This window comes from Brachyhypopomus gauderio, chromosome 16 (assembly GCF_052324685.1).
Source record: "Brachyhypopomus gauderio isolate BG-103 chromosome 16, BGAUD_0.2, whole genome shotgun sequence".
NCBI classification, from domain to species: domain Eukaryota; kingdom Metazoa; phylum Chordata; class Actinopteri; order Gymnotiformes; family Hypopomidae; genus Brachyhypopomus; species Brachyhypopomus gauderio.
Genome location: NC_135226.1, coordinates 2,523,167 through 2,540,062, shown reverse-complemented (window position 1 = coordinate 2,540,062; position 16,896 = coordinate 2,523,167). Strand labels below are relative to the sequence as shown.

The 16,896-nt window shown below is 45.1% G+C and overlaps 1 protein-coding gene across 10 annotated transcripts in view; it reads right to left on the bottom strand.

The window, feature by feature from the left end:
* tenm4 (teneurin transmembrane protein 4) overlaps nucleotides 1–16,896 on the bottom strand; it is a 218,687-nt gene that overhangs the window by 49,247 nt on the left and 152,544 nt on the right. For 7 of the 10 annotated variants that reach the window (XM_076975784.1, XM_076975783.1, XM_076975787.1 and 4 more), the window contains 6 exons: nucleotides 11,898–12,017; nucleotides 7,857–8,118; nucleotides 6,586–6,853; nucleotides 6,233–6,376; nucleotides 3,526–3,775; nucleotides 2,834–2,854 (listed from right to left, as the gene is read on the bottom strand). In XM_076975784.1, the coding sequence (XP_076831899.1) occupies nucleotides 2,834–2,854; nucleotides 3,526–3,775; nucleotides 6,233–6,376; nucleotides 6,586–6,853; nucleotides 7,857–8,118; nucleotides 11,898–12,017 (1,065 nt within the window). The remainder of the gene's footprint in view (nucleotides 1–2,833; nucleotides 2,855–3,525; nucleotides 3,776–6,232; nucleotides 6,377–6,585; nucleotides 6,854–7,856; nucleotides 8,119–11,897; nucleotides 12,018–16,896) is intronic. The other 3 variants (XM_076975786.1, XM_076975788.1, XM_076975792.1) reach the window with 1 other exon arrangement.

Here is a 16,896-nt window from a genome sequence, read left to right as displayed (position 1 = left end):
ACGCTACATCATTACTGCCGTGTGACTGCACTAGCTACTGGGTTCCTGCTCTCTAGTGTGAAGGTACATCCTGACCTTCACACACTCTAGTCCACTACAGCCGCTTCAGGAAGATAATTGGATTTCGCTGTGGGTTGGCCTGATGATGGAGAGAGCAGGTCTGGAGGAGAAGGGATGGCTTATTGGGGGTCACTGAACACACACACACACACTGAACATACACTCACCGGCCACTTTATTAGGTACACCTTGCTAGTACTGGGTTGGACCCCCTTTTGCCTTCAGAACTGCCTTAATCCTTCATGGCAGATTCAACAAGGTACTGGAAACATTCCTCAGAGAGTCTGGTCCATATTGACATGATAGCATCACACAGTTGCTGCAGATTTGTCAGCTGCACATCCATGATGTGAGATCTGGTGACTGTGGAGGCCATTTGAGTACAGTGAACTCATTGTTGTGTTCAAAAAACCAGTCTGAGATGATTCGTGCTTTATGACATGGCATGTTATCCTGCTGGAAGTAGCTATCAGAAGATGGGTACACTGTGGTCATAGAAGCATGGACATGGTCAGCAACAATACTCAGGTAGGCTGTGGCGTTAACACGATGAGCCCAAAGTGTGCCAGGAAAATATCCCCCACACTATTGCACCTCCACCACCAGCCTGAACCGTTGATACAAGGCAGGATGGATCCATACTTTCATGTTGCTGACGCCAAGTTCTGACTCTACCATCTGAATGTCGCATCAGAAATCGAGACTCATCAATCCAGGCAACGTGTTTCCAATCTTCTATTGTTCAATTCTGTAGCCTCAGTTTCTTGTTCTTAGCTGACAGGAGTGGCACCTGGTGTGGTCTTCTGCTGCTGTAGCCCATCCACCTCAATGTTCAATGTGTTGTGGGTTCAGAGATGCTCTTCTGCATGCCTCGGTTGTAACGACTGGTTATTTGAGTTACTGTTGCCGTTCTATCAGCTCAAACCAGTCTGGCCATTCTCCTCTGGCATCAACAAGGCATTTGTGCCCACAGAATTGCCACTCACTGGATATTTTCTCTTTTTCGGACTATTCTCTATAAACCCTGTGTGTGTTGTGTGTGAAAATCCCAGTAGTTCAGCAGTTTCTGAAATACTCAGACCAGCTTGTCTGACACCAACAACCATGCCACGTTCAAAGTCACTTAAATCATCTTTCTTCCCCATTCTGATGCTCAGTTTGAACTGCAGCAGATCGTCTTGGCCATGTCTACATGTGTACCTAATGAATTGGCCAGTGAGTGTACATACATACACACACACACACACACACACACACACACACACACACACACACACACACACTGAACATGCACATTGAACACACACACATTCAGAAACACACACACAGCATCTACACACATTCAGAAACACACACACTGAACATAAACAAAAACACATTCAGAAACACACACTGAACACACACACATTCTAAAACAAACACACTGAACATATATATGCACACACATTTAGAAACAGACACACTGAACATACACACACACATTCAGTTACACACACAAAAAATACAAACATGCTCAAAAACGCACACATACGTACTCCTGTGCATTCACACACCCATGACCCCCCCCCCCCCCCACCTAACAACCTGCATGTTAACACACACCAACCTGCATAGACGTGTGTGCAAAAACACACATCAGACACTATAGAAAATTCCTTAATTAAAATCTTTATTCACTACTTCAAACAGAAAGTGGACTATATTAGTCCACCACCATGAAGCACTATTGATGACTACAATAATGAACTATAGTATATATAAACTATAAATCCTTACATGAAATCCTGCTAATGAACTGTACAGGGAAGCAGTCTGGCAGGGTCATTTGTCTCTGACTGGAACGTCAAACTGAGCTATGTGTAAGACCAGAGGAGGAGGAGCTGAGGAGAAGTAGAGGGGGCGGGGCTGGAAGGGGAAGGGGAGGTGATGGACGTAGAGGGGGTGGTGATGGAGGGTGAGGGGGCGGTGATGAGAGGGGGTGTTACTTGAGGGTGAGCGGGACATGCTGGAGGGTGAGTGGGCGGTGCTGGAGGGTGAGGGGCGGTGCTAGAGGGTGATGGGCGGTGCTAGAGGGTGATGGGCGGTGCTGGAGGGTGATGGGCGGTGCTGGAGGGTGAGGGGGCGGTGCTGGAGGGTGAGGAGGCGGTGCTAGAGGGTGAGGGGCGGTGCTGGAGGGTGATGGGCGGTGCTGGAGGGTGAGGGGTGGTGCTAGAGGGTGATGGGCGGTGCTGGAGGGTGAGGGGGCGGTGCTGGAGGGTGAGGGGGCGGTGCTGGAGGGTGAGTGGGCGGTGCTGGAGGGTGAGGGGGCGGTGCTGGAGGGTGAGGGGGTGGTGCTGGAGGGTGAGGGTGCGGTGCTGGAGGGTGAGGGGGTGGTGCTGGAGGGTGAGGGGGCAGCACAATACATCACAGGGATCAGACTGACCTCTGACCTCCATCTCCAGAAACATTTCAAAGGCTCCACGGTAACACTGTCCTATTCAACACTGTGGGCTCCATGGTGAATTTACATATACATCTCCATATATATCGTCATATACATCGCATATATCATATATTTCTCCATATATCATAAATATCACCATATATATCACATATACATCATCGCATATCATATCATATCATATTATATCACCATATACTGTATATCATCCAGTGGCTCACGTATTTTGGCATTTAAACATTACATTCCACAGCACCAAGTCTCTTGAAGAATGTGGTATTTTGATCATATGGTGATGTTGGAAAAAAGGATCAATCCCTTAAAATTCCTTACCTGTGTCTGAAATCTTTATTCCTGCATGATTTGATTAGAAACATGAAGAAAAAACAAACAGAAGCTGGGTTAGCAGCATTAAAGTTAGCATGTTAGCATTTAGTTCATGCAGTGATGCAGTGGCACTGGCAGGAATACAGTGCATAGTACACACAAGAACAGCTGAGGTTAGTGACGTGTAGGGGTTAGTGACTTATGGGGTAAGTGATGTGATTAGTCTTCAGATCATTCAGTGTGATGAATACAAGACATTAAAGTGAATTGACATCTATTTCAAATCTAGAACAAACTGCTATTTTTACTTTCACTGAGCAGACAGTATAAAAGAGATAAAAACACAAGGTCATGGTAACAGAACCACTCCTTAAAATTCATTTAAACATGATTTTTTTCCCCGAGAGACATAAATGCTTCGAGCCACCGTGAGCCCTGCTGTACCCACTGTGAGGTGTAGAGAGTACATGTGTCTCCAGCACCTACGATTCAGCAGATTTGCATCTGGGTCTGTGACTCCCATACACATTAGAGTAAAACCCAGTGGGTCTAATGGTCCACCCAGCTGTGAGGATCTGAGCGAGTGTGTGTATGTGAGGGTGTATGTGTGTGTGTGTGTGTGTGTGTGTGTGTGTGTGTGTGTGTGTGTGTGTACACAGTTATGGGTGTTTGTGTGTGTGTGTAAACACAGGCCTTACCTGAGTTCCAGCACACTTGTGACATTTCCAGTGGTGAAGATTCGGCGAATGTAGTTGAAGTCGCCCACAAACAAGCTGCCATCGGGCCCACAGGCCAATGCAACTGGAGCTAAAAGCTTATTCCCATCAGCCAGGCCATTACAGCTGGGACAGGAAATACTGCGCCGCCGGCCATTACCCATGATACTGCCAATGACTGGGGGCTGCTGGGAAATGAAGATATTCTCACCATTGCCCTTATGCAGGATGCCTGTTGGAGATCACAAAAGAACTGGGTTATGGTTAAATCTAATCCTAATCCTAATCTATTTTAACCTTAATGCTACAGAACTAGATTATGGTTAACCCTAATCTGAATCCTAAACCTAGCCCGACCCAAATAGAACTGAGTTATGGTTAAGACCAAGCCTAATCCTAACCCAACAGACTGGGTTATGGTTAACCTTAATCCTAATCCTAACTGTAAGCCTACTGGTTATGGCACAACAGCCATTAATAAACCATTAATAATACACAATTTATGAATCATGCTGTCCAAATTGCAAGTTGACCATTGAGGGTTATTTTATTTATTTTATGAGAATGTGTTTTTATTTCACATTCTTTCCATAATGGATCAGTGGCACAAGTGAGTAAAAGAGAAGTGGGATGAATACTGATTCCATTAGGATTAGCCGTATTTATCACAGCAACTGAAGGCTTGCTGGTGCACCAGAGGGGATTCTACACTGTTAGTGTGGAAGGCTGAGAGGAGATGAAGGGAACCAGATGGAGGGAATGTCAGATGAAGAGCATTTTTACGTTTGCCAAGTGTCTGCCCAGCGGGTCCCTGAACTAATGTCAATGAATATATTGTGCACTTAAATCATCTGTATGTCATTTACTTAAAACATACAGCATCACTTAAACATAAACATCACTTGAACTCAGGTTGAAACTCTCAACAGTATTCAGGCACCATCTCTCCAGTGTTCAGGTTCTCTCTCTATCCTCAGTGTTCAGGTACTCTCTCATCGGTACTCAGGTACTCTGCACAATCTTTAGATACTCTCTACCCAGTGTTCAGGTACTCTGTGTTCAGGTGCTATTCTCTCTCCGCAGTGTTTGGGCACTCCAGTATTCACATACTCTCAACTGTATTCAGGTACTCTTCCCATAGTGTTTAGATTCTCTCTACAGTGTTCAGGTACTCTGCACAGTGTTTAGATACTATCTACACTGTGGTCAGGTACTCTCTCCTCAGTATTTAGATACTCTCATCTGCGTTCAGTCACTCTCTCATCTGTATTCAGTCACCCTCTCTCCTCGTTGTTCAGTCACCCTCTCTCCTCATTGTTCAGTCACTCTCTCATCTGTATTCAGTCACCCTCTCTCCTCATTGTTCAGTCACTCTCTCCTCGTTGTTCAGTCACTCTCTCCTCGTTGTTCAGTCACTCTCTCTCCTCAGTGTTCAGGTACTCCGCACAGTGTTTAGATACTCTCTCATCAGTGTTCACGTACTCTCCCCATAGTGTTCAGGTACTCTCTCCAAAGTGTTCAGGTACTCTCTCCTCAGTATTTAGATACTCTCATCTGTGTTCAGGCACTCCCTCATCTGTGTTACTCTCTCCTCAGTGTTCAGGTACTCTCTCCTCAGTATTTAGATACTCTCATCTGTGTTCAGGCACTCTCTCCTCAGTGTTCAGGTACTCTCTCCTCAGTATTTAGATACTCTCATCTGTGTTCAGGCACTCTCTCATCTGTGTTACTCTCTCCTCAGTTTTCAGGTACTCTCTTCTCAGTATTTAGATACTGTCATCTGTGTTCAGGCACTCTCTCATCTGTGTTACTCTCTCCTCAGTGTTCAGGTACTCTCTCCTCGGTATTTAGATACTCTCATCTGTGTTCAGGCACTCTCTCCTCAGTGTTCAGGTACTCTCTTCTCAGTATTTAGATACTCTCATCTAAGTTCAGGCACTCTCTCATCTGTGTTACTCTCTCCTCAGTGTTCAGGTACTCTCTCCTCAGTATTTAGATACTCTCATCTGTGTTCAGGTACTCTCTCGTCAGTATTTAGATACTCTCATCTGTGTTCAGGCACTCTCTCATCTGAGTTACTCTCTCCTCAATGTTCAGGTACTCTCTCCTCAGTATTTAGATACTGTCATCTGTGTTCAGGCACTCTCTCATCTGTGTTACTCTCTCCTCAGTGTTCAGGTACTCTCTCCTCAGTATTTAGATACTCTCATCTGTGTTCAGGCACTCTCTCCTCAGTGTTCAGGTACTCTCTCCTCAGTGTTCTCTCCACTCTACAGGCTCACTCATGGGCTGTAAGTTGGCAAAATGTAAAATCGGATTTCCAGTCATTCCCAGAGCAGCAGTGTTTCTCCACTAAGTACCTGTCAACTGGAGCCTGATTGTGTGAAACAGTGAGTAATATCAGAGCTGAACAGCTAACACACTCTTTGGAGTGATGGAAGAGAAAGCAATTAAATGAGGGAGACTTTCAAAAATCTAAAGCATTAATGGGATATGGGGCCACAGGGAGATAGAGAGAGAGGGGGAGAGAGGGGAGTGCGTGTGTGCGCGTGTGATTGTGTTTGTGTGTGTGAGCGTGTGAGCATGAGTGTGAGCGTGTGTGTGTGTGAGCATGTGTGAGTGTGTGTGTGAGGGTGTGTGAGCGTGTGTGTGTGTGTGTGAGCGTGTGTGTGTGAGTCAGGGTCCTTACCACTCTGAATGTTGAGGCTGTGGTGTTTGTCTATGCTCCAGCCTCCCAGTGAGGATGCTGTACTCTCGTAACCCTGCAGGACAACCGTCCTTTTCTCCCACAGGACGACATCAGGACACGGCTCATACTCAAACCCCACGCACACTGTCCAAGCAGAACCAACATCAACTCTGAACTGAGACACATCCGCCAACATTGGAACTCACCACACTTAGTGTCACACGTTTGGCCGTGTTACTACATGGACAATAAGAACCTCACAAATCTACTTATTCTAGGATTATACACAACTGGACGGCAATTCTGCAAATGCGATTGGTCCAAAGCTCAGGTCATTCTCCACTCCCACTCACCAAAAGCCTCCGTCAAGCCGTACACCTTCTGTCCGTAGATGTCGGTCTTGTCCCAGACGAAATCGTAGGAAAGGTTGGGTGTGGCTGCGAACCACTTCCTGAAAAGCCGCCCCTCCACGGCCACCATGAGGTGCACTTTCATCAGGCTGAAGGGTGTAGCGCTGTGGGTCAGCGTGACTCTCAGCACCGCCTTGTAGCCGGCCGTGCGGCTGCTCAGGTACGCCAGCCGCAGGTGCGTGCCGGGGATACGCACCTCCTCCTGGACGGCCTGCAGGAAGAGGAACGCTGAGGCATTAGCCAATCAGATAACAGGAATCATAACCACATCAACCGCTTTAGTTATTCACAGAAAACTAACAAAAGGTTTTGAGATGGACAACACACACACACACACACACACACACACACACACACACACACACACACACACACACACACACACACACACACACACACACACACACACACACACACACACACACGTGTAAGTATGTGGTCTCACATACATGTAGGCCTCCCAACCTCTCCCCCCTCCTCTTAACACATGGAAAGGCATACAAATGCAAATTAATAACAAAGCCTAATTTGCATATGTCCACATGCATGCATATCTGCATACACAAACACACAAACATCATCTTCTGCACAAACATTACGTCCTGCTCCTCACCTCTCACCATCCTCAGAAACAATCCCACAAACACATTTTTTTGCAGAAAGAAAAGATGACAAAGGCTTTTCACTAGTGATGGCAAAAGTCCAGGAAATAAATATTCAACAATCATCTGTTTCTGATAAACGTAATTATTGTGCGTTATTGTGCAAAAGCCCTCAGATAGCAGGCACACAGTGAATTGGTTGGACACTGCATCTCCCACCAAATTACAAAGGCTTTGATAAAATAACAGTGTTGCAACTGGCCAGAGTCATTTCTCCTCTCTCCTCTCACCCTGAACACCTCACCCTGAACACCTCACCCTGAACACCCCACCCTGAACACCTCACCCTAAACACCCCACCCTGAACACCTCACCCTAAACACCCCACCATGTACAACTCACCCTGAACACCTCACCAAAAACACCTCAACAAAAACACCCCACCATGTACAACTCACCCTGAACACTCTAACCCTAAACCCTACCCATAACCTAAACCTACCCCTAACCCAACCCTAACCCTAAACATGCACCCTAACACTACCCTAACCCTAAACAGTACCCTAACTCTAGTGAATATGAACATGATGGAGCTGTATCCAGCCTGCTCACCTGGATCTCAGGAATGATGGAGCCTCTCTCCTCACAGGCTCCAGCTAGCGTGGTCAGGGGCGCTGGCACCACAATCGGGCTGGGCCTCGACAAACTGCTGAGGTCACAGCTGGGGATGTCGTTCACCTCATGCCGCATGACGACGGTGTCCATGACGAAGAAGCGCGACCATGGCAACCACAAAGTGTGCTCCTGCGTAATGAACGGGGCACGCTCAAAGCGCAGTGCTGTGGCCACACCCCCGTTGGACAGAAGATCAAAGCTGCAACACAGAGCAGAGAACACTGCATTAATCTGATAACACGAGAGAAATAACACTGCATTCATCTGATAACACGAGAGAAATAACACTGCATTAATCTGATAACATGACAGAAATAACACTGCATTAATCTGATAACACGACAGAAATAACACTGCAATCATCTAATAACATGACAGAAAGAACACTATTAATCTGATAACATGATGGAGAGAACACTATTAATCTGATAACACAACAGAAAGAACACTGCATTAATCTGATGACATGACAGAAAGAACACTATTAATCTGATAACATGACAGAGATAACACTATTAATCTGATAACATGACAGAAAGAACACTGCAATCATCTGATAACACAATGGAGAGAACACTATTAATCTGATAATACAACAGAAAGAACACTGCATTAATCTAATAACATGGCAGAAAGAACACTATTAATCTGATAACATGATGGAGAGAACACTATTAATCTGATAACACGACAGAAAGAACACTGCATTAATCTGATAACACGACAGAAAAATACTATTAATCTGATAACACGACAGAAAAATACTATTAATCTGATAACATGACGGAGATAACACTATTAATCTGATAACACGACAGAAAGAACACTATTAATCTGATAACATGACGGAGAGAACACTATTAATCTGATAACATGGCAGAAAGAACAGTGTAATAATCTGATAACATGGTGAAGAGAACAGTGTTATTAATAGCTCAACACAACACACACACATACATATATATATTATGCGTACATATATGCAGACTGTTCTTAGAAACATTTGTAAAAGAATGGGTCTCTCTCAGGAGCTCAGTGAATTCCAACAAGGAACTGTGATAAAATGCCACCTGTGCAACAAATCCAGTCGTGAAATTTCCTCCATCCTAAATATTCCACAGTAAACTGTCAGCTCCATTATAAGAAAATGGAAGTGTTTGGGAATGACAGCAATTCAAACACGAAGTGGTAGACCACGTAAACTGACGGAGCAGGTCAGCGGATGCTGAAGTGCATAGTGCGTCTGTAGTGATATGCAGAGTCAATCACTACAGACATCCAAACTTCATGTGGCCTTCAGATTAGCTCAAGAACAGTGTGCAGAGAGCTTCATGTAATGGGTTTCCATGGTTGAGCAGCTGAATTTGAGTAATACATCACCAAGTGCGATACAAAGTGTCGGATGCAGTGGTGTAAAGCACGCCGCCACTGGACTCTAGAGCAGTTGAGGTGCGTTCTCTGGAGCGATGAATTCCTCTTCTCCATCTGGCAATCTGATGGACGAGTCTGGGTTTGGGGGTTGCCAGGAGAACTGTACTTGTCTGACTGCACTGTGCCAAGTGTAAAGTTTGGTGGAGGGGGGATTGTGGTGTGGGGTTGTTTTTCAGGGACTGGGCTTGGCCCCTTAGTTCCAGTGAAAGAAATTCTGAATGCTTCAGCATACCGAGACCTTTTGGACAATTCCATGCGCCCAACTTTGTGGGAACAGTTTGGAGCTGGCCCTTTCAAGAAGCAACATCCATAAAGACATGGATGGCAGAGTCTGGTGTGGATGAACTTGACTGAGCGGAGACTGAGAGCCAGGCCTTCTCGTCCAACATCAGTATGTGACCTCACAAATGCACTTCTGGAAGAATGGTCAAAAATCCCCATAAACACACTCCTAAACCTCGTGGACAACCTTCCTAGAAGAGTTGAAGCTGTTCTAGCTGCAAAGGGTGGACCAACGTCATATTGAACCCTATGGATTAGGAATGGGATGTCACTTAAGCTCACGTGAGTCAAAGAAGGTGAGTGAGTGAGTACTTTTGGCAATATAGTGTGTGTGTTGAGCTATGTTGTTCTGTGTTGTGCCTAATTAAGAGAATAGTTTTGGATACTGAGGACACCAGTATGGTTGATATAAGTAGGATGGTTTGGGTTGGGTTGACTGAGTCATGTTGCTGGGTTATGGTAAGACTAGGAGTAAGAGTAGGAGTATAGTATAGTACTATACTTTTGTACTATAGTAGTAAAGTAGTATAGTAGTATAGTAGTAAGGTATAGTAGGATTTTTGATAATAGTAGAATTGATGGGCCTGAGGCTGAATTTAGAGTAAGGTTGTAAAGAATATGCAATTGAGGTTGAATGGGGCTGAGAGAGTGTGGATTAGCATGAGGTTCATGAGACAGCGCTCGACTGGAAGGTGTTTGATTGGAGTGAGGTTGATTAGAGAGGGGTTAATTATTAGTTGATTATTTCACACAAGCGTACCTCACAAAGACCCTAGGAAATGTGTGTGTGTGTGTGTGTGTGTGTGTGTGTGTGTGTGTGTATGTGAGAGAGAGAATGAAGCTATGGCTGATGTCATTGTACCTCAAAGCCCTTGCCACTCTAGCCAAAACACATCATATACACACGTGCAAAAATCTCTTGATTACAGGTTACAGGCAACCAGCAAGTCCTGTTATCAAACAGCCTGCAGCTGAGGCTCTGTGTGACCACACCAGTCCCCTGAAAGATTTTAAGGGTTTCCTGGATCTAGGGGTTAGTCCACTACTCGTCCAGCCACGGTGCTGGCAGTCTACTAACTGATCTAGTGGGTGATTTAGTGTAGCCGCAGACAGTCACATGTCTAGGGTTAGGGTTAAGGTTAGGCTAAGACTCAGTCCAGACAGTCATGTGTCTACATGACTTAAGGGTTAGAGGTTAGGATTAGGATTAGGGTTAGGGTTATGGGTTAGGATTAGGGTTAGGTTTAGCCACCAGCAGGTTACTACATGGCAAACTGAGTAAGTGCTTTAATTCCTTGTTTCCAGCTGGCTGGTGGAGAACTAATGCAGACAGCCCCGCTCACAGCCCCGCCCACTGCATATAGCCCCGCCCACTGTTCACAGACATGACAAGCATGTAAATTCATGCCCATATATACGAGGGACAGATAGAGACAGAGGAAAACAGGTTGAGAGAGAGAGAGAGAGAGAGAGAGAGAGAGAGAGAGAGAGAGAGAGAGAGAGAGAAAGAGAGAGAGAAAGAGAGAGAGAAGGTCAGGGGGGTGGAAAGGAGGAAAGCAGGTTGTAGAGGATTTGACATTCCTGTATGAAACCATGGCAACAGAAGGTGGTCCCTGGAGGTCACAGTGTGGACATGTACCTCAAGGAGTTCCCAGAGACGTGGGATAGTCTGACCACTTGTGATTTGGGTTATCCGTGTATTTGCAAGGTTTGTTTGGACTCATTTTGCAGCACATTGTATAGTGGGAAAGGTAATATGTTCAGTACAGTTTCACAGGTAAGTGTAGCACACTAAAACGTTCACATTCTTCATTGTGGAACAATTGGACACTAATCCAAGAGCACTAATCATAGAGCACTAATCCTAAAGCAACTAACCCCAGAGTACTAACCCCAGAGAAGTAACTCTAGAGCACTAATCCCAGAGCAACTAACTCCAGAGTCCTAACCCCAGAGTACTAATCCTAGAGCACTAATCCTAGAGCACTAACCCCAGAGCACTAACCCTAGAGCACTAACCCTAGAGCACTAACCCTAGAGCACTAATCCTAGAGCACTAATCCCAGAGCACTAACCCTAGAGCACTAATCCTAGAGCACTAACCCTAGAGTACTAATCCTAGAGCACTAACCCTAGAGTACTAATCCTAGAGCACTAATCCCAGAGTACTAATCCCAGAGTACTGGTCAGCTGTAAGAGCTAATGGAGTTCTATGTAATCTACATTTGACTGTGTTGGTGTGGGTGTATGTGCACAACATCATACCTGCCATCCTGTCTAGTGATGGTGTATCCATAGGTGGGGTTGTTGATGAAGCTGATATTCACTCCCACAAGTGGAGTCCCATCTGAGGTTACTACCTGCCCTCGGATTACACACGCATGTCTGCAAACACACACAATAACGAAGATGAGTCAGTCTCCAATTCTCCTGCCACACAAGGCAAACCCAGCAGGGGGCGTGACCCTAATTCAGATCACATCAATAATTACTTTAAATCCGGCAGACAGCTCTGTGGACACCACAGCGGGGATCCCCGTCTTAAAAGGAAACGGTAACGAGAAGAAAAAAGGGACTTGACAGAGATTCCTTCACATTTCTGTCTTAATGAAGAACAGACAGCACTGAGGGTGGTCAGCAGGACAGGGCTGTGTGTGTCAGCTACAGCACTGAGGGTGGTCAGCAGGACAGGGCGGTGTGTGTCAGCTACAGCACTGAGGGTGGTGAGCAGGACAGGGCGGTGTGTGTCAGCTACAGCACTGAGGGTGGTGAGCAGGACAGGGCGGTGTGTGTCAGCTACAGCACTGAGGGTGGTGAGCAGGACAGGGCGGTGTGTGTCAGCTACAGCACTGAGGGTGGTGAGCAGGACAGGGCGGTGTGTGTCAGCTACAGCACTGAGGGTGGTGAGCAGGACAGGGCGGTGTGTGTCAGCTACAGCACTCCTGCTGGCCGTGATTTCACGTCTACAAATGTGCTGTCACTTCAACAGAGTCCACACGTTCAAATCAATAGTAATCAATGCACCTGCTGACAGTGCTAAGCACACCGAGAGGAGTCAGGGTAGGTTACACATATATCACATGATGAAGACCTCAGCACACAGTACTAATCCCACATGATGAAAACCTCAGCACGCAATACTAATCCCAATACATACATGTATCACATTATGAAAACCTCAGCACGCAATACTAATTCCAATACATACATATATATCACACATCTAAAGGTCCTTTTGCCAATATGACCATTTTCTTGTTTGAGTAGAAGAAACACTGTGCTGATCACAGTTTAAGACTGTTATGTCCTGTACTACATCATTACAGTTCTCTTTGTTCTCTTTAAGACTATTATGTCATGTACTACATCATTACAGTTCTCTTTGTTCTCTTTAAGACTATTATGTCCCGTACTACATCATTACAGTTCTCTTTGTTCTCTTTAAGACTATTATGTCCCGTACTACATCATTACAGTTCTCTTTGTTCTCTTTAAGACTATTATGTCCCGTACTACATCATTACAGTTCTCTTTGTTCTCTTTAAGACTATTATGTCCCGTACTACATCATTACAGTTCTCTTTGTTCTCTTTAAGACTATTATGTCCCTTACTACATCATTATAGTTCTCTTTGTTCTCTTTAAGACTATTATGTCCCGTACTACATCATTACAGTTCTCTTTGTTCTCTTTAACCCTCCTGTCGTGTTCGGGTCAAATCTGACCGATTTACAACTTAAACCACTCATAAATATTGTGTTTTACATCTGATTGCTGCAAGGCCTTATGCCATCCTCCACACTATGCACTGGAACATATAAAAGTGATGATCATCTTTTTCATTGAATTTTGAGTGTTTTAAACCAACGTTTTACATCTGTGTTGTTGCCGGTCAAACGTGACCATCACAGGAAATGAATGGGTATTCAGAATATATTCATCTATCAGACAGAAAACATCCCCATACACACTCACACACACACACCTACACACACACCTACACACACAGACACACACACACTCACACACACACACACAGACACACACCTACACACACAGACACACACCTACACACACAGACACACACACACACACACACACCCACAGACACACACCTACACACACACACACACACACACACACTCGCTCTCTCACACACACACACACACACGCACACCTATACACACACCTAAACACACACACACACACACACACCTACACACACACACACCTAAACACACACAGACACACCTAAACACACACAGACACACACACACACACACACACCTATACACACACAGACACTCGCTCGCTCGCTCACTCACTCGCTCACTCACTCACTCGCTCACACACACACCTACACACATACAGACACACACATATACAGACACACCTACACACACACCTACACACACAGACACAGACACACACACACGTTATGCCTATGTTTGCAAGGCCCCTCTGATCTGAGTGTGACATGCCACTCATGTGCATGAATTCACACACACACACACACCTACACACACAGACACACATACACACACACCTACAAACACAGACACACACACATGTTATGCCTATGTTTGCAAGGCCCCTCTGATCTGAGTGTGACATGCCACTCATGTGCATGAATTCACACACACACACACACACACACCTACACACACAGACACACACACAGACACACATATACACACACACCTACAGACACAGACACACACACGTTATGCCTATGTTTGCAAGGCACACTCTGATCTGAGTGTGATGAATTCACACACACACACACACACACACGCGCGCACACACACACACTCACTCACTCACTCACACACCTACACACACACCTAAACACACACAGACACACACACACTCACTCACTCACACACACACACACACCTACACACACAGACACACCTACACACACACCTACAGACACAGACACACGTTATGCCTATGTTTGCAAGGCACACTCTGATCTGAGTGTGACATGCCACTCATGTGCATGAATTCACATGCGCGCGTGCACACACACACACACACACACACACACACACACACACACACACACACACACACACTCACTCACTCACACACCTACACACACACCTAAACACACACACACACACACACACACACACACACCTAAACACACACAGACACGCACACACACACTCACTCACACACACACACCTACACACACACCTACACACACAGACACACACACACAGACACACACACACAGACACACCTACACACACACCTACAGACACACACATGTTATGCCTATGTTTGCAAGGTGGTGAAAAAAATTTTTGTGTGTTAAAACAGACCGGTCTCTAAAGACCGGGAACACTAAAGTAAAAAGCGTGAGGTCAACAAAACCGAAGGGTTAAGACTATTATGTCCCGTACTACATCATTACAGTTCTCTTTGTTCTCTTTAAGACTATTATGTCCCGTACTACATCATTACCGTTCTCTTTGTTCTCCTTAAGACTATTATGTCCCGTACTACATCATTACAGTTCTCTTTGTTCTCTTTAAGACTATTATGTCCCGTACTACATCATTACAGTTCTCTTTGTTCTCTTTAAGACTATTATGTCCCGTACTACATCATTACAGTTCTCTTTGTTCTCTTTAAGACTATTATGTCCCGTACTACATCATTACAGTTCTCTTTGTTCTCTTTAAGACTATTATGTCCCGTACTACATCATTACAGTTCTCTTTAAGATTACAGTTTTTTGCAGCACCCTCAGCAACATCCAGTTAGTGAGGCTATCCGCACTGGGCCAGTGACAGTGTGAAACAACTGCGCTATGAATATGCTATCTGCTATCCGTCTGCTCTCTGATCCTTTGTTCCAGTGTTCTGTGCCACACAGTATTGACAACTTTATGCCTCTTTCACACTGGTTCAATGCTGTAATGAACATCATAGGACACCATACCAATGTCAGAGTCCCTGGCAGCATGGAGCATCACACAATGTGTGCAGCCATTTGCCAGAATGGTGCTGTTCATCATCATCATCATCATCATCATCATCATGCCACTCTTGGTCCCTACAACACTGCCCACATCATCACCTTCCTCAACACAGAGCTCAACGTACTCATTCTCCATCAGTATGGAGATGGACCGGAACAGTCTGGGGTTGTTGTCGTCTGGGACGACGTAAGTTTGCACCAGGATGCACTGGTACAAACTGGTTCACTGAACAGCCACGATTTGTTGTGATTCACCTCCATCAAACTCTACATTGCTGTTGAAATCTTTTTGGCATGGAGGTGGTTGCAAAGTCCACCAACACAAATCCATTCAGCAGGTGATAGTGGATTACAGTTCTCTTCACGATTATCATGTCAAGTACTGCATCATTACAGCCCTCAGAACGCTTTTGTGGTACAGTAACTTTGTTGAACAAGCATAATGATATTTTACAATGGTAAAGCGTTATAATAATAATTATTATGCAAGTATTTATCTATTGTGTGTTTTAGTATGTGCAACTGCGTGTTAATAAGTATTAGGGTGTGTGAGTGTGCATTAAGGTGCATTAGTGTGTGTTATGTTTGTTAGGGTGTGTTAGTGTGTATTATGGTGAACTAGTGTGTTATGTGTGGTAGGGTGTGTTAGTGTGTATTAGGGCGCATTATTGTGTTAGGATGTGTTAGTGTGTGTGTTATGTTTGTTAGGTTGTGTTAAGTGTGTTAGTGTGTATTAGTGTATGTTATGTGTGTTAGTGTGCATTCGTGTCTTTTAGGGTGTGTTATGTGTGTTAGTGTGCATTAGTGTCTGTTAGGGTGTGTTATGTGTGTTAGTGTGCATTATGTCTGTTAGGGTGTGTTATGTGTGTTAGTGTGCATTAGTGTCTGTTAGGGTGTGTTATGTGTGTTAGTGTGCATTAGTGTCTGTTAGGGTGTGCTATGTGTGTTAGTATGCAATAAGTGTCTGTTAGGGTGTGTTATGTGTGTTAGTCTGCATTAGTGTGTGTTAGTGTGCATTAGTGTCTGTTAGGGTGTGGTATGTGTGTTAGTGTGCCCTAGTGTGTGTTAGTGTGCATTCAGCAGGTTTTTAAAGTGCTCCTTTGCTGAACTGTTAGACAGTGGCCCCGTTCCTTCTCACTCAGCATTAAACATTTGCCACATAGTGGAAACCATTAACACTGGTGTGTAGGAGTCTGGCCTCTTCCCCGCCGTCCTGCACGCCGGGTCAGTCTCCCAGCAGCAGCTGGGCCTCACGAGGCTCACGGCTAATTCA